Here is a 23,178-nt window from a genome sequence, read left to right as displayed (position 1 = left end):
AAATATCTAGAGTCCTACTATAAAAATAAATAAATAAATAATGTACTTATTCAAACATAAAGATGAGTTCTTGGTAGCAGGGATCAAATCATACCCTTTGTGGATCGCAAATATATGTCTCCCTATTTATAGACTAACACTAACAGAAAATCATCCGTTATATGCATTAATCAAGTTTTTCAATAAATTACCACAAAATATCAAATCCTGTGAGCCTCGAAAATTTTCGAAAATATGTGAAAGATTTCCTTATAGACCATATTCAATTCAGGAATATTTAGATTTTATATTAAGATGTTTATATTCCTACTGCATACTACTGGTTTTTCTTTTTAATGTTCATAAAATCTGTGACATTGTTGCATTTTATGTTTTTATGTTGCAGAACAATGTAAAGCATTCACTGTAATATATTATATTATTATTATTATTAAACCATAGAACGTGGGCTTCCGCGGAAATTTTTAATAACACTATATATTTTTGTTGATTCATCTTGATGCACAATCCAAATGTGTGTGGAGCAGCTGAAAATTTAACAATGGCTCTAATTAACTGTCTTATAAAGGTTTCGAATTTTTTGGATAGGGGCAGATTCGAGTTTTGAAATGAATGTTTTTTCGTTATATTATAATTTTGTTTTTGCTAATTTGAGTCAATAACATTTGAAAATTGGTATCTGCAATTATCGCTGAAAAAAGTCTGTGATCCAATTTTCCGTTGAGCCTTAGCTTCAAAAAGTGCATATTTGTTGATCAGAAAATTCAGGCAGTGAAACTATCAGTTGGCGACTCGAAGAAGAAACTTTAATGAACGTAATAACTTTTCGAAAGCAAAACGTGACAGTATTGTAAAGACAAATATTAGTGCCTGTATATATCGAACATGACAGCTCACTCATACTCAACAATATATATGGTATTTCTTTAGTAGACATGTCGAGCTATCGAAGAGAATGACATTTTTTCACCATTACTATTCCACTTCATAAGCTACATATTTTAAAAAGTTATTTTGCAGTTTCAATGAGGTTATCTTTGTTTGATGTAATATGGAGTAGGTACATTCAAAATGGACCTAACCAGATCAAAGCAATTTAAAACTTTTGTAGTATAAGCATGAAATATCTAACTAGATCAAAGCAATGTAAACTTTTGTAGTATAAACAGAGAAAATACCAGTTTTTTAAAATGAAAGATCAAATGAAAGTTTGGTATATGAATCAACCAATATATGTGTCACCGCAGTTATAACTTTTAGTATACTCAGATAAAGTAATGAGTTTATGGCAATTGAAAGAAACTGAAAAATTTTAATGAGGAACGTTTTTATTTATTTCTAACAATAAACCTATTTACATCTTTGTATCTACAATATTATACAGTAACTCAGGAAGATAAATATTTTTTAAGTTGACAAAAACAATAATTATACATATATATATTAAAAAATATAACTAAAAGTTTCAGTTCTCTCCTGTTGGTATCCAGATTGACGATTACTTGATTGCTTCTACCAGTGAGTTTATTCTCTACCTACAGTAATGAAAATAATTATAACAGATCAATCTGTTCTAGTTCAGATCATATTCTGGACTTGATAAAACGGTCGATAATGAAATAATTTTCGGATCAAAAATTACACTATTGATTTCCACGATACTATTGCCCTTTGGTCATCAGGCGCTAATGCAAATGGTTTTGTGTTGTCACTAGCAACGTACTGGTTCACTTGGATGTCAGACAAAACTTGATAGTTGTAGATGTATCCCAATTGCTGTTGAAAAAAAACGAGTTATTGAAAAGTAATGAAAGAAATCGTTAATGAGGATACATGCACTACTGAATATTTTTACTGCATAAACGTTATACTGGTATTATTAGAACAATTTTTTCGAGCTAAAACAAAAGAAACAGTCTCTCGTTAGGATAACAAAGTTAGCATAATCAGGAGATGAATTGAGTCATTCCCTGATACTACATTCTGGTGTAGGAACAGTGTTTTCGATAGATTTCGATTTTATAAGGCTCTAATTCTACCTATAAAGCTATACCGGTACTTTTAAAAAACTACCCAAAAGATTCACGAGCGTACCAAGTGTCTAACTTTCAACATTGGTTTGTAGTATTTCTTGTCTAATTCTCGACACGTTCTGTAATAAAAACTCAAAATATTGAATACTCGTGTGTATGGGAGATTACAAAGTTCCTTCACATATAAAATCAGTTTGTTCGAAGACACGTATAATTCTTTCATAAACCGGGAAGTAAGTGACCAAAGATCCCAGGCATTGATTTCTGCCATAGTCGCAAACTGTTTGCAAGGTTCCAAAATGATGCTGATGATGAGTTGAAGACTACTCGTTCCAACTTCAATTCCTAGAAGTTTATTTAGAAATTGAAAACTCTTCTTGAAATTTACATCAGTTGCTACGACATGGTGCGCTTCTGTGAATCATATCTGTTTCAATTCCGTTATGAATGTTTGATGTAAAAATTGAATGAGAAGAGGGGGTATTTTCATAAAATTCAATATTCCTTATCAAAAGTAGTTGTTTTGGATGGATTTTTCCTTTTAGTTTGTATCTGAAAGAATCATCAGATATGGTCTACATATCTTCGTGATGTTTTTATTGAAATGTATTTAATTTTTTCCTCCATTTATCGTAAGTTTCACATTTTGTATGAGTTGATTGAGGAATAAAAAGGCTGAAACATTGAAAAAACTAATCTCATCCAGTGTTCAAGTGGGGGAATATTCGAGACCTGTAGGTACTATAGATTTCAGTACTTCCGGTCAGGACCAGAGTTTACGATCTGTGACTACCACACTCATTCTGCCTTTTTTGGTTACCTGTGATAACCGCGTGTCTCGAAACTCAGTTTTGAGTCGTGTATTCCTGCCCAAAGTTCTTCACGATATTCACAGACCAGTTTCTATGACACTCTCGCTCGTTTCATTTTTGGTTACCAAACCAACTTGGGTTTAACTGTCACTGAGTATAGTTTGGTTTCGGCCACCATGGTTGACCAGCATCAGAGCGTAGCTCTATCTTTCTTTTGAAGTTTAGAAGATTTTGTGATGAATTAAGTGTTGTGGAAAATATGACACAAAGAAGTGTCATGTGGAAATTTCAACCACTCTTTGCACTATATGAGGAGCAGCATCTGGGAGAGCTAAGATGGTGTTTCAAGAAACCAGTTCAAGAAACTGCAATTATGAAAGACTTTCATCGGAAAAAATAGGTTTTGAAAATGATGTTCACAGATATTCAGTAAATCCAGAACTACAGCACAAAGAGAGATTTCGCATATTGAGGTGGAAAATGTTGCAAAAACAAATTAATCTAAGGACAAAACACAATTACTACACACAATTTCAAAAATGTTAATGATTATTGAAAAACCATTTATTTCATTTAGTTTTGAAAAACATTTGTATTTCAATATGTTATTGTGATATTATCTGTAGCTTTATAGGTGAGATAATATTATAGGTCGATTTGAAGACAGTTTCCTATTATGAAAGCATGTAAGTTGAAATAACAAGAAACCAGAATCGGGAATAAATTGAAATTTTGAAGTAGTAATGTCCACCAACTACTTTATAACTAAAATTATATGAAGTTTACTTATTACCTGGGTCAAAGGGTTGGTATTGGTCGTGAAAACTCCTTTGAAATGTCTTCTTTCAGCAAGATTCAAAACTTCTCCTTCGATGAATTGCATCACAGCTACATTTTCTTTGGGTGTCAGGGAAGAGTGGGTGGCCATCATGAATGAATGCAAATTTTCGCCTTTTTCTGGAGAAAGTTGGCTGTCCCTGAAAAAAATAATGTTTTTGATGAGTTTTTCTTCAATTCTTGAACAGGTGGTATAAATTGAGTACCCGGATTTATTCAAATAGTTCTTGGAAATACCTATATATTTACTTGACTCAAAACAAATGCCACCTTATACGCATCCCGAAAAAGTTAATTTTACGAAGTACTTTTCGTCTATGAGGTATACAAAAAATTACTGACACCTTCTCGGAATGATTTTAATACGAAAGTTCCATACAAACTACCCTTGAATATATCTTGATATTTTATCCACTGAGTTATAAGTTAGATTTTCGAATATATATTACCCAATCAAACATCTTTTCGTGCTCATATATGATCGTTGTAGTTTCATGAATTACTCCCATTCCATTAAATTTGCATCTACATTATTTGTTAAATAAGTAGCTAATTTTTCAAGGGTAAAATCAAAAATATTTTTCTGAAGAACAGTTATTTTATCTGATTTCTTAGGGTAAAAATACCAAAAAAAAAGTCAATTGCTAAGATTGACTAATTTTCCAATTACAACATACAAATTAGCCCCTCCCTTCAAAAAGTTAGAACTACTTTTGGACTCTTTTGATTCTGCATTCTTATGTTTTTGGAAAGTTTCATCAACGGTTCAATCCGTCTGTTCTGTTTTTCCGTTAATTAGCTGTCGCCCCCATACGAACGACAACTTTCAGAAGTTGAAAAACTTGTGCGAGCTAAGGACTAACGAGGTCTTACCTTTTTACGTGTGATTTCTAACACACATGTTTGTATATATTCCTATTTTACCTGTTGACTATCCCTGTGTGACACTATGCTTGCTGTACGTTAACTTCGATGATCAATCCCAATAACTGAGTCGTCTAGTAATTTAACAATTCCATAATTAAAACTCATTAATACAGTTTATTGTTTAATTTTCACTATAAAAAACCGCGACACGAGTTTCGCGATACAATAGTTGTCTCAAGCGTTGATAATTTAACAGTACAATAATTTTTGAGTGGACTGACAGGACAGTACAATGATTTAATTTTGATTTGTTATGGGTTTATTTGAGACTGACGAAACAAATCTTATGTTAAGAGTGGAAGTATGTCGAACCACATTAAATCGAATTTCAATTTAAATAACGATACAGTCGAAAGAATGTACCTGAAAAGTCTTTAAAATTTGATCAACACAGAGAAAATAGGAAGTTGCATTCGAAAAACTTCAAATTGCCTAACCTTGTTACCGCTTTGCCACCTCTCCATATCTTCAACAAATTTCTAGTAGCGGAAAGTGGTAAATGTGACTGAAATCACCAAGATTTTTTCAAAAAAATATTTACCTGACTGGTCCTTCGATAGCTTCCAAAAATTCGAAAACGACAGTCAACTTTGACTGCAGCTCAACTTCTGGCTCATCTCTGACATCGAAGTTCAAAGCTGTTCCGATAATCTCTCCCGACTTTGTTTTTATAATGAAACTCAATTTCTTCTCTAATAAAGGTTCCCAGAGTTTGTCGATAAGTTCGTAGTAATCAGAAAGTGAAACATCTGATTTGATCCATTGCTCTAAGTCAGCCTTCTCGTAGAAACTTGCTGCGATCATACTATAACAAAAATAAAACAGTGCAAGAAAAGAGATGCGATATGAACCGTGAGTACATTCAATATTACGGATGGATATCTGGTTTTAATAAGAATCTTGGAGTCGCTTTTTTGAATTCAAATCAAATTATTTTTCTGAAATATTCGACGTTTTCAATTTCTTATATAATTTTAGTTTATAATAGTAATGTATTTTTAAGAATCAAAAATACCTACCAAACTAGGAGGTTGAATGACTTGGTTTGGGGTGAAGTATACAAATAAACAATGATTACATGCAAAGCCAATGGCTATTCGTGGTATATCTATAACCATTTGTAAATAACGTTTATGATCCAAAAATATAAGTTAAGGATTGGTTTTCGAAAAATACTTTTTAAAAAGTGTATTTCATTTAAAAACACATCTGTATCTGTAGAGTAGGGAGGGTGAGTGTAGGTCCACAGTACTTAGGCCACATGTGATCCATTGTACATCCTCCCGAGGTGTTGTTCTCCTAGGTCATCGACCATCCTGTCTTTTCCAGGAAGGTGGCCAGCTCACTAGGAGACATCTCTTTTATATCGGCAGGTGTAGGCCAAGACTTGCCAAACAAACACTCTCTTATTGACAATAACTCCGGATACTCGCATGATACATGCCTGACACCTGCATCTTCTTGTTCACACATCCTGCATAGAGTTGTGTCTACTAGCCCCTACTGTTAAGCGTATGTTTTTCCTTGTCATCGCCAGATATTTCTTCGGCGCCAGCTTCCCCGGGTCGCTCAGGGTGATCCTGGCAAAAGACTGCATCATTTGATTCCTTTTCATCTCCTTTCCATCTCATAGAGTTGTGTATACTAGCCCCATAATATAGAGGTTTTTCCATTGTCGACAGTGGCTTGTCAGAAATCCTACTGTTAAGCGTAGGTTTTTCCTGGTCATCGCCAGATATTTCTTCGGCGCCAGCTTCCCAGGGTCGCTCAGGGTGATTCCGGCAAAAGGCTGCATCCTTTGATTCCTTTCCATCTCTTTAGGGATTGAGCATGGGTGTGACGTTTGGCTAGTTCCGCAATTGTCGAAGTCATCAGGCCGTAGGTGTCACTGGGTCCTGAAATTCTTAGTCCAGCCGTTTCCTTGGCTTAAGAGTCGGCAATGCGATTACCTTTACTTCTGTCGTGCCACCTGGGGATAATGTTATTATCTACCGAGGTTGTGGATAAATCTTGGTGGCACTCTAGTACTAGCCCTGAGGTAATACGTTGTGTGTTCAAGGCGAATAGGGCTTGTCTACTATCAGTGCAGATTTTTATGTTTTTGCCAGAAATTCCTTTCCTGATTATTTCTTCTGTGGCGATTGAGATACCGGCCAGTTCTGTTTGAACCACGCTGGTATTTTTTTCCATTCTCCACCTAATCCTTTAGGCTTAGTGATCTGGAGTAAACCCCACATCCTGAGCCTTCTTTGGTTTAAAAACACATGTTACAATCAAGAGGTATCAAATCAGACTGATAATAAAAAAAGAAAGTTTCATCTCCGTCAGCGGTATGGAGTGTCGCTGACCTACCATGAATGTTGTCGATTCTCTGTGGATTTAGATTGTAACTTTCATGAGGGCGGGATAAAACTTGAGTCCTGGTAGCTAGTACTGGTGTTGTTTCAGAGATCTTCTGGTATCGTAGGGTGTGACGGAATTTGATTAACAACATTCCATATACCTCTGTAGCAATGATGGCAAGGCTAGGGGCTGCTCGTATGTAAAGGAATTTGAATTTATGATACCGTTTATGATTCCGGAACTTGTTGGCACTTAGCGTCATCTTCAGAGAGGTGTAAAATTTGGGAAATGAGAAATGTATTCTCGTGGCTGGAGGTAACCTCGAATTATTGAAATGTTTTAAAGGAATCCAGGGTTGATCCTCTGCCATGGTCTTTGTAAATAGTGTTGTAGTCCAGTATTCAGTGTCAGATATGGAGCTGGGGGTATAATGGTGGCGATTGGATAGAAAATATATCGATCTTTCAGACAATTGTATTCCCGCAGTCTAATTTTTTCAGAATATTCAGAGGTGCAACCAGCCGTTTGCGAAGTTAAATTGGGATGAGAGTGAGCTAAGGTATCAGTTCAGGTGAAGTCCCATACCAAAGGTTTTCCATGTCTCCAAGAAATGAGAGATATTCCATCAGGATGTTTTCCATCATCTCGGCTGATTCCCAGCAGTTAAATCAAAGAACGGATATTGGTATGCGCAATAAAGGAAAATCCCCTAATTTCTGACAGCCTTTGTTATCAGTAGTTGGTGAATTTGATTTTTCAATCCTTATTTTTTCACCTCCCAAATAAAATGAATCATCAATATCAGAGAAGAAATTTGGTAAAATAGAATGAATCAGATGCTCAACACTATTAAAGGAGGAGGAAGAAACTGGTAAAGCAAGTGAAAATGATTATCGGATGCCAATACCACCCAAATTCACCGGAAATGAAGCTTGGATTCATGATTAAATTGGGCTAATTCGTTTCAACATCGCCATGAAGGGTACTCCTTAAGGAATGTATACATTAGATAAGGAATTGCTCAAGGGTACGTTGGTAAAAAGTGTTCAATGTGAGCAGGAATGCTTATGATATGAGACGCCATCAAATCTAGGGTAGTCGTTTTTTGTCTCAATCATTCAGCCAAAGATTCATCTCAAAGTTGTGCACCAAGTAGAGTCAATTTCTGCCTATTTATCGTTCTAATTCCAGGAGTTGAACTATTGAACTTTTCTAGTATTGATGCATCTTGGGAATTAAAAAAAAATATTTCACATTTTTCAAAATGCAATTTCAATTAAGAGGCCGATGATATATTTTTAAACTGGCTGAAAACTATATCTAGGTGACCACCCATAGACCCATTATCCAAGTATCATCAGTTGAAATCAGTTTGAATTGACTTCGTCAAATGATCAAGGGATAAGGTTAGCTTTTTCTCACCTGGATGGCACAAGAAACACTAAAGTTCCAAAAAACATATTACTATGTATATTGTATTATACTATATAATATTATATGTACTCTTACATTATTTTGAATGCAAACAATGGAAATTATTCAAATATGTATAACTTTTTACACAGTAGAAGGCTATGTTATTCAGAAGTGGTTGAAAAAATAATTGTGAAATTTACGATTTGATTCTTGATTTGATTCAAAATATATTTTAACAGTTTCATTGGTTTAACTTTCATTAGGCATTCATAATCATGATTTCCCAATAATCAACATTGTGTTGATTGAATAGCGATTTTTATCATAGTACAATAATTTATTATATTTCAAAATAATTCATTCAGATGATGATGGTCTATAGAAATATTTCGATAAATATTTTGATACTCACTCTGAAACAATGTTCTTATGTGATGGCTGTAGCAGTTCGCTAGAAAAACTATCTATTTGATTGTTCATTTTCGTATCTGATGTCATTCGTAACAAAACTTCTCCAAAGTCCACGGCAGAAAGAAAGTCGCTGATTTCTGAAAATGATTAGATTAGTGTGGAAAAGTTTCAATTAGTAATTTCTTAAATAAAAAATAGACACTTACTGATTTGATATCCATGCTCATTCAGTCTGGATATAGTGTATATGGAGTTTAACGAGTTTCCACCAATTTCAAAGAAATTGGCCTTTATTGAAATTGCAAATCTTGCCGATCTGTTCAAAACATATCCAACTGTTTCAAATAGTACTTTAGCGGCTTCCATTTGATGGGGAGGTACACCTTCGTAGTCGATTTCTACTTCTGGTTTGGAGTCATCTGGAAAATTTTAATAGAATTGAAATAAATCCACAAATTCCGAAATAGACTCGCAAAGAAAAATTTGATGTATGAACTGTAACCAATTTTTAAGTTCATTTGTCAAAATAAATAGTGAATATTACTGAAGTTCTATCCTAACACTAAACCCTTATTTTTAACACCTCGACAGGTGTTTCAATCACAGGTCATTATCTCCAAGAGGAAGTTTAAACTTTATATCATAGATTTATATCATAGATACCTCTGCGTCTTACCTGCGTCTTAATTGTCTTAAAATTAATTTAACAGTGTTACCTTATCATTTCAAGAAGATATTGTAACGAATCTGAAGCCGCCCCTGACCGATATCTCAGCCGGCGAATCAACACATGCCATCACCGCAAAAGGAATGCAGTCGACAAACCGCCGGTTAAATTCTAGTTGAGTACCGAAACCAGTAGAGAAATCTAGAACGATCGCTACCGATATATAAGGTCCACTTCTCGTCCAGAGATGGCAGTTGAATTCAGAAAGTGAATCGAGCGGTTAAACAAGGAATTCAAATAGTGCTAATTAGTTTGTGATAGTGAAATATTGTCAGAAATAAATCTGTTTAAGACAGTTAATTCTTTAATTTGTTACAATATGTAATAAACTATTAGCTATTGGCAGCAAACCATCGTTATTCTTAATATTAGTAAGTTGACTTATTTCTAAGCTCTCATAGGCATCTAGATGAGCATTAAATGCACATTAAAATGCATATTTACTGAATACAAGAAATGAACTCACAGTTTGATGAATGTAAACGAATTTCAATGTTTTTAAGGGCACATTTGACGTCACTTCTTTTAAGTTCAACTAAGAATTGTTGAACGTGTTCCCAATATTCCAATATCAGAAATGTTAAGGGTGTGATGGCAGTTATCTCAGTCTCATGAAACTCGAATTGTTGGATAGAACTTTAGAAAAAAAAAATCTAATCTGTCGTTCTACAAGAAAGGTGTATTTCGTTTTTGACTTGGATAATATTCGAGAAAGTGCTATTTGAAGGTTCGGAAAAAATTCCTATATATTTTGTTGACTATTTTATGTCAGCAAAACCTACGTTTTCATTTGTTTGAAAGAGATACATTCGTTTCAAACATCAGTTTCACTAACTATTTCTAATACAATTATTATGGGTGTTTGAGAACTTTTCAAACAAATTTTTGACATAAGTTTTGTATGAGAAAATACCTAATATGACTCTTTTCAAAATTATGGTGATTTTGTTATCCCAGTGAGCTATGGTTTTTTTCGAAAAGGATGAATTTATTTCGTGATAAAAACATCTTCGGAAACTCTACATTATGAAGGAAAGTATTCGGATACAGAGTCAGTTAAAGTTGAATTGATACATTCTGTAAATTATTTCAGATTTGGATAATATTTGAATTATGGATATAAGGGAAGATTTTGAATAACTTTCTCTGATGGACTTTTTCGATGATTGAGTGTTCTTTTTTGATTCCAGTAAGTTTCTCGAGGAAATTGAATTTGTTTTATACTTAGTCATAAGTATAATTTTCTTTCTCAGAATTGTTTCCAAACGTAGTTGTGAATTCACTATAAACTTAAGTTTATAGTAAATTCACAAAGGCTAATTAGCCTTTGAGAGCGATGATGTTAATGAACAAATGACAACATGCATTCTGATTGGTGTTCGTATCCACGTGATTTAATTACATACTGATTATTATAAGTGATTGAATTTTTTGAAAATGAAGAAAAACTGTTTTTTTTATATTTACTTTACGAAAACCATCATCCATCATGATTTTATGAAATCTTTGTTGTAGTAACGAACTCCAAATGAGGACTGAGGATGATACCTAGTTGTCAGTTCCTGCTGAAGAAATTTAACATATGTACTAAGTGATTCGATGAATTTAATAACAAAGATCAAGATTAATGAAGAAAAGAGAATTGAAACTTTTTAAGTTTTTTACCACTTTTAATTGTAACTAACGTTACTGCAGTTTCGTCCTATAAGGACATTTTCAAACTTATACATTAAATTTCAATATAGAAGTTTGAAAATGTCCTTAAAGGACGAAACTGCAGTAACGTTAGTTACAAATAAAAGTGGTAAAAAACATAGAAGGTTTCAATTCTCTTCTCTCCATTATGGTTTCCTACCACGTAGTAACGGCTATATCCATCAATTTATAGCAAGATTAATGGTTTTATGTCCAATGTCGATTGATGCAGTGGTTGAATCGTAGATTTTTCTCAATTTTTCAATTTACAAATTTAATATTTCCAATCAGATTAATGAACTCACCATTATTGTTTGTATTCTCATAGTATTTCAACAAGGTTTGCCGATCAATTTTTCCGTTGACGAGAAGAGGGACTTTCTCGATTAGAATCACTTGAGGAACCATGTACGATGTCAGTTTCTCTTTGATCGCATTCTCGATTCCGCGCTCATTCTGCAAATTGTTGGACTTCACAAAAGCCAATAGAGCTTGATCAATATCTCCAGGTTTATAGCAGAGAACTATCGCTTTTTCTACCTGAAACCATAAATTATTTTATTTAAAAAAATAGCAAGAAATTATGATGATTAGTTGATGAGGGCTTTGTATACATAAACTAAAAAAAATTGTATTATATAAGTAATGTTCATGAACTAGTTGTGATCTGAAACGACACTGTTTTCTCCTGCATTATAAAAACTCAATGAAAAATATAAATTTGTTTTTTGTTCCCATATCTTTATAGTATGTTTGTTTGAAACCAGGAAAGATATTTTCTATCTGCCATGGTATCTGCCTTCATATCAAGGTGGTGTCGTCAGCTTACTGGATAAAGTTAACTAGTTTAGTGATCCTATAATTTTTCTGAAGAAAAAGCAATTGTTTTTTCAAGAAAAAATTGATCCTGGTGTCCAACCAATTTTCCTTCAGATACCGAATACATTTATTGTGATTTTATGTGAAATTTGACGGCAGAAAGAACAAAAAACTGTGGTTTTGAAGTAGAAAGAATTCAGGTTTAATTTAATTGTCAACGGCGGCTTTGATACTGTAACTAATTTAAGCTGTTACAATCCAGGCATTGGGAGTTTTTCAATAATTCGCGAGGATCAAGAATGCCATTTATGAATTTTATACGATTATTTCTCGAGGTTGGCAAGGAGAAATAAAAAGGTATACCCATAGTTCCGAAAGTAAATGGTTGTTTGTCAATGATATTGACAAACATGATTTCAAATGAGAATTCATCTTTTTTTTTTTTTTGTTAGGTTAGGCATTGATTCAGTGAGATAAATAGGTACAGTTTACCTTATTACAAAGGATAACGATAGGAGGAGTAATTCATCATATATAATAAATATAAAAATCTGTACGATCACTTGGAACATTTAACCTCAATTTTCAAGACAGATTTTGATGTCTCGTCGTTCCATGAGAGGATATAATCTTTGTAAAAGTTGACTGACTACAGAAGATGTTGGATAAAACTGGCTCTTTAACTCCTGATCTAATAACTGAACCTAAAAAAAGGTTTGGTGGTGCAGCCAGGAAACGACTGAGTCGTCTCCTCAAGAACAGGGTACCTTATGAAACCGCCTTGCTCCAAATTATTGAGCGGCGTATGCAGAATCTGCCTCAGGTGGAGGAACAAACCCCCCATGAGTAGGTTAGCAAACGTTTGCGATCAAGTGATGATTCACCAAAAGCATAGGCGAAAAGCCCTGCACGGTTGAATCTAAGGCATCGTCAGGTGTAGCTGACGTGAAAAAAGCCTCATATGGAAAGGTTGTCGCGGGTATCAAGGTGGAAATGTTGCAACTTGACTATCCGACTACCTCATAAACGATGAAACAGCAGAGTATATACTTTGTGCCTGTCCCGCTGGGGACCGAATCAGGTTTTTAGAGTTCGACAGAGCCGTACTCTTATCATCTGACCTGAAAGACCACTCACCATACAAAGTAATCGGCTCCGTTAAGAAGCTGGGTTTATTTGGTCGAGTGTGAATGGGTGTGAGCCACAATAAACCCTTGCGGGTTGCGGTGAAGGGTCGAATAGACCCACTCACTTTGGACCTAATTTAACCTAACCGATACGATTTTTTGTAAATGTTCAAAATACAATAACTTCCTCAGGTGTGGCGGTGTTTGTGAAATCCTATATAACGGTATGATAGAACTAACAGATACTTGATGGAAATTCATTAAAATGTATTGAAAAAAAAAACACTTGAATGTTAGATTTCCACAAGAATTCGCAAAACCGCGCTTCACAATAGCATCTCCAGGCGTCACACTACTGACGCCTTATATTATTAGCGTCAATATTGTGTCGCCTGAAGATTCTACTGCATAGCGAAACGCGTATCTTGATTTTGTACATTGTCAAGTGGAAATCTCACATTGAAGTTTTTTTTTGCGTATTCTATATAATGGAAATTTACAGTTGATTTTATCAGTTAGTGTACACAGAGGCTGTGTCATGTTTCAAAGAGTACTTGACTTATGATAAAGATGCAGAACAATCAGTGGTAAGAGAGCAAAATGTTATGATGGTCTTTTTCCAGGCTAATAGGGAGAAAAAAATAAATATTTTTGGTCTACGATTTGCAGGAAAGCGGGAGATGACACAGGATATTTTGTATAGTATGACAATGATGAAATAACGGAACAACTTTGTAAAACATTGAAAATGAGACAATTGTTCCAAATCATGAGGGAGGTAACTGATTATTATTTTCCTTCTCATGAAAAGAAGTTTAAATTCATTAGAAATTTCGACAGTTATCAACTTACTCCATCTATGGAACTGACAGCTTTTTCCACCTCCATCATATCTACCCTGTGGCCTCTGATTTTCACTTGTGAATCCGTTCTTCCTTCATAAAATAGCACCCCTTTTTCCAATCGGGCGAAATCTCCCGTGCGATAAAGTCTCGCGTATGTTAGGTCGATGGTTAATTGATTTTTTAAAAATTTTTCAGGATCTCTTCCGTTTACGTAACCAGCAGCTAGGTTGGATCCAGAAACAAACAATTCTCCTATATCACCGGATTTCACAGGTCGAAACTCATTATCTAGAAGGTAGACGATTGTGTTGTCCACTGGACTACCTAGAGAAGGGAATTCAAACAGTTTGATAATGATCTATATAAGTATCGGGGTAGTAATAAACCAGGAGAGATATGAAACTGTGACAGAGGTACATCAGTTCAAAGGAACTATGTGCACTGATTGCTGAAAATATGTTTGGTCGGTATGTCGCTATGACTAAATTTATATGTTATTGTTACACTGAAAACGATGTAATACCTGATATTGGAACTTTCTCTATAACTCGAAGGCTAGCCAGACTTCTTGTAGCTGGGATATCCGGCGGTGAGAATTATTCTTAATATCTCTCCAGCCAGCAACAAGGCAGTTAAAATTGATTTTTGCATATGAAACTAAACTGAGTAACTCTAAAGCAAAGTCAATCTATGTGTTGAAAACTGATTTTGATTACTTTCCAGAAGGCAGCAATAATCTGCAATAGTCCGCATGTCTGCATTTTATACCAGACGTTCTTGACTTCATGTCTAATCCCATCAGGTTTGTTTTGTTTTACTTTTGATATGCCATTGGTATTCTCGATCTGTGCTGTTGAAAATACTTTAGCATCCCGCCTTTTTTTTCCATTTTCATCTCGGTTCTTATTCTCTCTCTTCTTTTATCTTCATCTCTCTTATTTCTACCTATTCATTGCGTTCTTACAATTCATTTCTTCCTTAATGCTCTAGCTAACTACTCTTCTCTTTATGTTTCTAATTCATTTGCATTCCGTGTTATTCTCGACGTTTTTCTTTTCCTTTCCTGTTCTTGCCTATTTTATTTTCTCCACCTTTCTAATACTTTCTAACTATTATTTTTCATCTCCTAACATCTTAATGATTTTCTGGACTCTTTCTTATTCTTCAACTTCCTCATTTTTTTCTCGATGTCGTTGTTTCATTTCTTTTCCTTCCATTTTTTCAAGTACTCAATGATATTTTCCTTTGCCGCCATTTCATTGTAATGATTTGCTCTTTTAGTCAAGATCACTGAATCTTCTATCTTATTCTTACTATTATATTCAATTTCTTTCCATCTTTATATTTTCTGGCCACTTTCTTATTTTTCTATTTCCTCATTTTTTTCGTTCTCGTTCTATCATTCCTTTTCCTTCCATTTTTTCATCATCAATTTTTCCTTCTCTCTTTCTATATCAATTTTCCCTTTTTTCTTGCTGTGATTTCAAGTACTCAATGGTATTTGCCTTTGCCACCATTTCGTCGTAATTACTTGCTCTTTTAGTCACGATCACTGAATCTTCTGCTATCTCATTCTTACTATTATTTATCATTTCCTTCCATCTTTGTTTTTCTGGCCTCTTTCTTATTCTACTACTCACACATTTTTTTTTCGTTCCCGTTCTTTCATTTCTTTCCCTTCCATTTTTTCTTCATCAATTTTCCTTCTCTTTTCCTACATCAATTTTCCCTTTTTTTTGCTGTGATTTGAAGTACTCAAAGGTAGTTGCCTTTGCCGCCATTTCGTCGTAATTAATTGCTCTTTTAGTCACGACCACTGAATCCAGCCCAGTTCTCTCTCATCAGAATAATTTTATCTATCCCATACCTATCACCAATGGTTGTAAATGAATATAGCTTCATAATAAGGGGCGATCTTTACCAACTTCATTGAATTACTGAAAATATAACATAACACTCCACACTTCAATTACTCTTTTCAAGTATTGCACTTATTTTTTGTTTCCTATCGCTGCTATTCTCGACACCGTGAACCGCTAGCATATCGATGCGCTCACCGACCGACCAAGCGTCTTCATTTCATTCGGGTTGGAGCCCAGCTCCCTTACCCTTTTAGCGGATTTTTGTCGAAGAAGGACAAATGGTTTCATGACTGAGGTCCTCAGACATCAGTACCGCCCTTCACGGGGTACCCCTACTTGGCTGGGGTGGGATGGATGAAAAATTTATTCGTCCGTTAACGGAGGACATGAGGGCCTCATTCGACAGAGTGTCGGGGCCTTCTTTATCGAGAGGGGTCGTCTATAGCATAATCTATAGCTTCCCTAACTAACGGATTTTCGTGGGTTTCCGCGTTATCAAAAACTCGCTTATTTCTCGACTAAATGGACTGCTGAATGGAAGGCAGCTGCTAATCTCTGTGGATGGCTCCATTCCGCATGAACCAAGGAGCATTCACAATTTCCTCATTAACTTATTTTGCAATCTCTCCAGAATGGAGATATTATACGTAGCCGCTTGTCCCCAGACGCCGGAAGCATACATGATGACAGGCTTGAACATCGTATTGTAGATGGTAATTTTGTTCTCTAGACTCATTTTTGATTTTCTATTGATCAGAGGGTACAGACTAGCTATCCGACCCTCGATCTTTGACTTAACCCACATGATGTGCGGGTTCCAAGTTAGCCTACGGTCTATTAGAAGGGCGACGTAATTTACCCGCGCTTGCCAGTCAATCTCCCTTCCAGAGATTCTCACTTTTCTGGCCGGAGAAGATAGCAATCTTCCCATGGTTATCGCCTGAGTTCGGGTTCACTCGGATCTTCCAATCCAGGTACCAGCATTCGAGGTCGTCCAATGCACGTTGCATGTAGCCGACGCCGAGCTCTTAATCCCTGGAAGACGAGAGGAGAGATCGATGCGCTCGTATACAAGTTTCTAGTACATTCGACATGAAAATATGTCTCTGGAAACTTCAGGCAGCATGTAATTGTTATGAAAAACGATACTGCTGTTTTCCATCATTTTCAAAAACTGCACATTACCCAACTATACCTCAAAAAGTATTTTGAAAAAAAATATTATTATCTCATATACTTTTACTTAGGTAATAATAACTTGAACATTCATTGGAAGCTTGCACTCAGGAATATCCATAAGATATTTACCTATCGGTATTTTGTCCATATGTTTCAGTTCTTGTAGTCCAGGAACAACAAAGTAAGTTACATCTCCCATTATTTCCGTGCTTCCATAAAAATTACAGAGTTGATGGTCTTTATCAGAAAACCATCTATAGAATTCTTCTGCTAGAGACACTGTCAAGATTTCTCCAGAACATATCCACGTCTTCAAGTTCCTCAATGTAGATTTCTCGCCCTGAAAATGCAATTTTTTCCGAGTTTGAAACAAAAAGAATTCGTCGAATACATTATGAATTAAATAAATTACAAGAAAATAAAATGAGGTGAGTTGGTTAGAACTCGGGTCAAGAAGAGAGCATTTGTGAAAGAACACCAGACTTCGCTGTTTCGACTCACCTCAGGTTTCATCAATAGTGCTAGGCTGATAAAATGAAAGTAATGTCATCTCCCTTTACGAAGATGCCATGTAGGAGACCGACAACATAAAACTCAATGTACGAATACAGAAGGCGATCGTTTGCAAAACTAAGTTATGACTTCAACCGCTGAACAAGACTGCTCCTCTGTTTCTTACTGCAGCTTTCACGGCAGAACAACTAGTTGATCTCAACAACCAAGTTAATTTGTAAACATTTTATCATTGTCGCTATTTCGTAAAAACTATTTCGTGATTTTAATTTGAGTGCATCATAATATTGATAAACCAATAATTTTTCCTTATGTATACTCACTTTTAGTTTCAGATACATCAAGAGGGACTTCAGAAGTGTTGGAACTAGGATAAGCCTCTCAACCTGAAAGTAATCCACATCAAGAGATAATGAGATTAAAGTGACACTACGTTATAAATTACGAGTATAAGAATTTCCTACATATTTGGCAATAAAGTTTCTCATTTCAATTTTTTGCTTGCCTTGCCATTCCTAACTTCTGATATATTGACTTTACTGTGATTAATGGTCTATTCCACATGATTGAATGACGCCCCTTATTTGAATTTGAATAGATAAATTTTATAAACGATGTCACTTACAAACTGTATGGAGGAATACAAATTGAGAGCATAAAGGAAATGCGGATGAGTTTTGAATAAAGGACGACGCACTTTTCTTTCTTTGGTGTAGCTTGAAATGTCTGAAACTGAATTGTGGTGTTATATGTGAGAATGAAATACCGCTTTGGATGAATACAGTGTTTGTAATAATTTTGGTACAAGGACAAAGCTAGTGAAAATCAATCTCTTCAGGTAATAGCAAAGAAATTATAACAACAAAGAAATACACGGAGTGTATTAATTTTAATTGATAAGAAAGAAATATTTTGGAAAAATTGATAAAAATACTGAAGACGAAACTATTGAGAATATCTTGTAATCGAAAAGAGAGTGGACAAACATCTGAAACTAATAATACTACTAATGAACGTTTTCAATTACTAGAATTATTAACAATAACAAAGTTATATTTCAATGGAGCTATGGGTGTTGAACTTCTGAAGACGTACTTCAAAAATTGTTTTGGAAAATAGAGTTGTACACAAGATATGAGAATTTTCACTCTTAATTGAATAGTCAATATGTGAAATAACAGAATCAAACGCACAATAAATACTCCACATTGTCAGAAAAACATGGGTTTGACATGAAATGGGTTCATTTATTAACCATTCGTCACCCTCCTCAAACCTTCAAAAGTTGAAAGTCGTGGGACCAAAAAATTAACGAGGTTTACATGATTCTGGAAGTCGGTTCTAGAACCAGTCACCTTCCAAATGATAGATGAATGTGGCAAGATTGTACCCAGGATCTCAACCAGGAAAGCACTTCCAAAAATGTTGTGACACATTTTTTTCGTTTAATTTGGTACCGGGTCAGAAGCGGTGCCTGTGCGAAAGTAGCGATTCAAATTGGATTTGAATTCAAATTGGATTTGAATCGCTGGAGATTGAATTCATTTGGAAAAACGTTCTTAGGAAGTTTATTCCACATGAATGTAGTTCTCCAAATGAAAGAGTTCTAAAAGAGTGAAGTTCGAGGTGTACTGAGTCGAACTTCAAAACGATGAGTAGCCACAGTTCGTCGCATATTTCTGATATGTACCGCTCTTGGTGGAATCAAATATGCCAGGTCATTTGAACACTCCCTGTGAAAGTATCTATAGAAGACTGACAAATCAATAACCTTTCTTCGATGTTCCGGACTATCAAAGTTGCAAGTGATGTTCGTGTCGCCAATGAGGTGGATGGCTCTTCTCTGAATGGAATCCAGCAGCTTCAGGGTATGCTTAAGGGTAGAGCTCCATACATGAGAACAATACTCCAAAGATGGTCTGATCTGAGCTTTATAAAGCATCAAAATATGCTGAGATGTGTACAGTTTTCTGGTTCGGAACAATGTTCCAAAGTTTTGAGAAGCAGCCTTTGCAATTCCAACGACGTGATTATGACAAGACATACTGGTGTCCATTTTAACCCCCAACAAACTTATAAAGATTAGGGTAGAATGGAGGAATGGCGGTCACTTAAGCAGGAATCGAAATAACTCATTTCTTATATGAGCAAAGACCAAAGTGATTTACTTACTGAATAGCTAATTCACTTCACTTTCTGTATATAAAATACAAATACAAAGCTTTGTATAGTTTTTTATATTTTTATGCCTTTTAGTAAAGCTTTCATTGACCGCCATTACCCGGACTTTCGGGTAATGGCGGTCAGCAGGGGGGGGGGGGTAATGCCAGTCAGTCAAAAAATATAAGGTTTATTCTAAGGTTTGCTTTTAAATTAAAATAAAACAATAAAATATTGAGTACTAATGTATTATAAAGTAAGTAGGCAATTCAAAGTTTGCAAAACTAATTTAAGTTATTACAGTTCATATTATAAGAAATTACAAATCAAGACGCTTGATAACCTTCCATTTTTTATCACAATAATCACATGCATATTTATCAGGGGAATCACAACCGGAACAATTTTTGTGAGCCCACTGCCCACAACTTCTGCATCTATACCAAACCTCATTCTTTCCGAACTTTTTACAGATGCAACATATCTCTTCTTCATTTCCTGAAGAAATATCGTCAACATTATTGTCGTAACAAAAATTTTCAGTACGCCTTTTCTTTTTTGAAGCCAAAAGTTCCTCATCCGAAGAAGAAAATTCTGAACTAATTTTTGATGCCTTGATATTCTTGGATTGTCTTGTCTTGACATTCATGGCTTGTAACCTTTGTTTTCTTCTGACCAGATTTATAGCCAGTTCTCTTATTCTCCTTCATTACTTTTTCTTGTCGTTTTTTTCCCTTTATTTCTAATTCTTCTTTTCCAGGTGTTGCTGTCAATATGGCGGAGTGTTGTTTGGTTTTCACACGTTTTGTAGCTTTTGTTGCTGTTGGAAGTGGCAAGGGAAATAGTATAATTTTACTTGACGTCAAAATATTACTAGGACCTGGAAGGGAATTATCCATTTCAGGCGGAGGTATGGTATTCTGCAGTTGGTTGCTGGTTTCTGGTTCAGAAGTATCTTCACCTGTTTCTCGATTTTGATTAGAGGTGTTAGGTATGGAATCATTGATGACAAGATCGGTGTTGTTAGCTAATAAATAGTCTGAAGCGAAAAAGTCTTCTTCTCCAAAAATTGAAGGGTTAACTGGCATTATTCCTGATGCTTTGAAACCAGAAACCCCTTTCTTAATCGTAGCTGTGTCACAGTAGGCTTTGTTAAATAGAGACGCCACATCATACGGGGTAATTTTCTGTAATGCATTGCTTTTCATAAACAAATCACATCCCTTCCGAAAAGCAGCTTTTAGAGGGCCATAAAATGCAACATCTAACGGTTGCATTCTATGAGATGTGTGGGGCGGAATAGAAAGAATGACGATATTGTTTTCTCGGCAAAACATGTATGCTTCTAAAAACACGTGGCTATAATGGTTATCCAAAACGATAAGGATTGGCTCGTCTGCAGATGGCTTTGCAAACTTGGCAAAGTGTATTAGCCATGTCACGAACAACTCTTGGTTTGTCCAACCATTTTTGGAGCAGTGATAAATAGCTTCGATTGGACCATCTTTCGATAGCTGTGGTGACATTCGCTGTCTTGGGTAAATAAACATAGGTGGTATGTAGGACCCTGCAGCGGACACTGCACAAATGACACTTATATTTTTTCCTCTTTCATAACTTGTGACAGACCCTACTCTCTTCTGTCCTTTTTCCGCAATAACTGTGCCAGGGTCTTGCACGGTAGTGACCCCGGTTTCATCCATGTTATATATTTTGGAAGTAGGAAAGTGATATTTTTCCATAATATCTTCCAAATTTTTAAAGAATAAGCTAACCTCTTCCTTGTTGAATGCTGTCACGCGATGTATGCTGGTTGCTTCAGGTTGGCGGATAGATATCGAAGGATTTCTTTTTAAAAATTCATAGAGCCAATCTTTTCCAGCAAGTCCTGCCGCTCTATTGAACCGGTTCTTTATATTATTTGTCTCAGCATAAACGTAGGCTGCACGACGAACTTGGCGTGGAGTCAAACCATAAAATAGTTCAGCTGGAATTTTTATATTGTCAGCCATAGATTTTTCTACCTCTAGTGAGAAAGTGGAATGTCTTCCTAAACGTGGTTCAGTAGCAGGAAGATTCTTCTTGATCCGTTCTTGCAAGGTACTGAACGGTATGTTGTAGGTTTTGGAAGCTTTTCTAATAGAAAGTCCACCACCTACTGCTTCGATAGCTTTTTCTAAGATCGCTTTAATCCACGACGCCTTTGTTGTAGTTCTAGGTCTCTTCCTGGGCATCTGCGCACAAAAAGCAACTATGAGATACTATTTTTACATTATTATATGCGATAAAGATATATGAAAGTTTGTCAAAAACTTGTCCTATATTTTCGTATAGGGTAATACCGGTCACTGACCGCCATTACCCGCTTCGAATGATTGGCATAACCCCAAAACTACAAAAGTTTGTTTCAGTTGACAATACAAATGATAACTCAAAACCGAGATATTGTATTAATAAATACGCATGCAATAGTTGGTGGTTATCGCTGTTTTATTCGAATAATATATTAAATGACTTACCTTTGGTTAAAAATTTCGAATTATAACAAGAATACACCTCTACACACAGTAATGGCTGGCACGCTCACTATAGGTGCGCCAGCACGATTGCGCCATATATATAAGGTTACTTGCAGGTATACTAGATGGAAGCACTGGTATTTTTAATGAGATGTTTCGGGAAGATGGATATCTTAAACTGACCGGCATTTCCCACTGACCGCCATTCCCCCTTTCTACCCTAACCGAAAAATAACAATTTTATTTCAGGGACCCCAACATCAAAACATCAAAAATTACCCTACGATATTCTTAGCTGTTTTGTTCGATTGGTAAAATCATTATTGAACAGAACATTTTGTTTGATTTTATTCAGTTACTTATCGAGGTGAACTAAAAGTTGATCCTTTCTACACTAGCATGAAGTTACTGAATTGTGAATAATGTGAGTTGTCTGTAAATCACATTCTCTTGATTTGCTATGGGAATGATTTGCAACTCGTGCAACCTAAATTGCATTGAAATTGTATGTTTATATACTTATACTCGTAAAGTATTCGAATAAAAATATCCTTGTTCGTCGCTGCTGCACATTTAAAATAATCACAAATCAGAACTAAATACAAATTGGAAGAAGAGCAATTATTTACTATGTATGGTCAATTTGAAAACTAGAATTGCCTTCCATTCTGATTCACGACATATCTAATGAAAAAATTAACATTTTTCTTAAATTCCAACAGTGATTTAATTTGCAAGCGAATTCCTGAAGTTGTCGGAAGGACTTTGAGTCGATCAAAGTGAAATACCCCGACAAATACCGTACGTAAAAATGGCAGGTGTGAATATCTTCTTTGTGAAACGGAGAAAGATATCAAAAGTACATTAGCTTGATATGATAAAAGGAGATAAGTTCGGGACAATCACCAACTCTCACTTCAAAACTGAATAACTACTCAATATTTCTTCTTAAA

General features: G+C 35.3%; 1 protein-coding gene across 1 annotated transcript in view; it reads right to left on the bottom strand.

The window, feature by feature from the left end:
• Nucleotides 1-1,295: 1,295 nt before the first annotated feature.
• e (nonribosomal peptide synthetase ebony) overlaps nucleotides 1,296-23,178 on the bottom strand; it is an 82,354-nt gene continuing 60,471 nt past the window's right edge. The window contains exons 6-14 of the mRNA XM_074170831.1: nucleotides 17,870-17,932; nucleotides 17,163-17,373; nucleotides 14,000-14,316; nucleotides 11,507-11,741; nucleotides 8,986-9,198; nucleotides 8,781-8,916; nucleotides 5,151-5,414; nucleotides 3,639-3,822; nucleotides 1,296-1,776 (exon numbers count right to left, since the gene is read on the bottom strand). Of these exons, the coding sequence (XP_074026932.1) occupies nucleotides 1,639-1,776; nucleotides 3,639-3,822; nucleotides 5,151-5,414; nucleotides 8,781-8,916; nucleotides 8,986-9,198; nucleotides 11,507-11,741; nucleotides 14,000-14,316; nucleotides 17,163-17,373; nucleotides 17,870-17,932 (1,761 nt within the window). The 3' untranslated portion in view covers nucleotides 1,296-1,638. The remainder of the gene's footprint in view (nucleotides 1,777-3,638; nucleotides 3,823-5,150; nucleotides 5,415-8,780; nucleotides 8,917-8,985; nucleotides 9,199-11,506; nucleotides 11,742-13,999; nucleotides 14,317-17,162; nucleotides 17,374-17,869; nucleotides 17,933-23,178) is intronic.

Source organism: Leptinotarsa decemlineata, unplaced genomic scaffold, assembly GCF_025532065.1.
Source record: "Leptinotarsa decemlineata unplaced genomic scaffold, Ldec_3_MD MMD2_tig00000008_RagTag_RagTag, whole genome shotgun sequence".
In the NCBI taxonomy this organism is placed as follows: Eukaryota; Metazoa; Arthropoda; class Insecta; order Coleoptera; family Chrysomelidae; genus Leptinotarsa; species Leptinotarsa decemlineata.
This window is presented reverse-complemented; position numbering and strand designations above follow the sequence as displayed.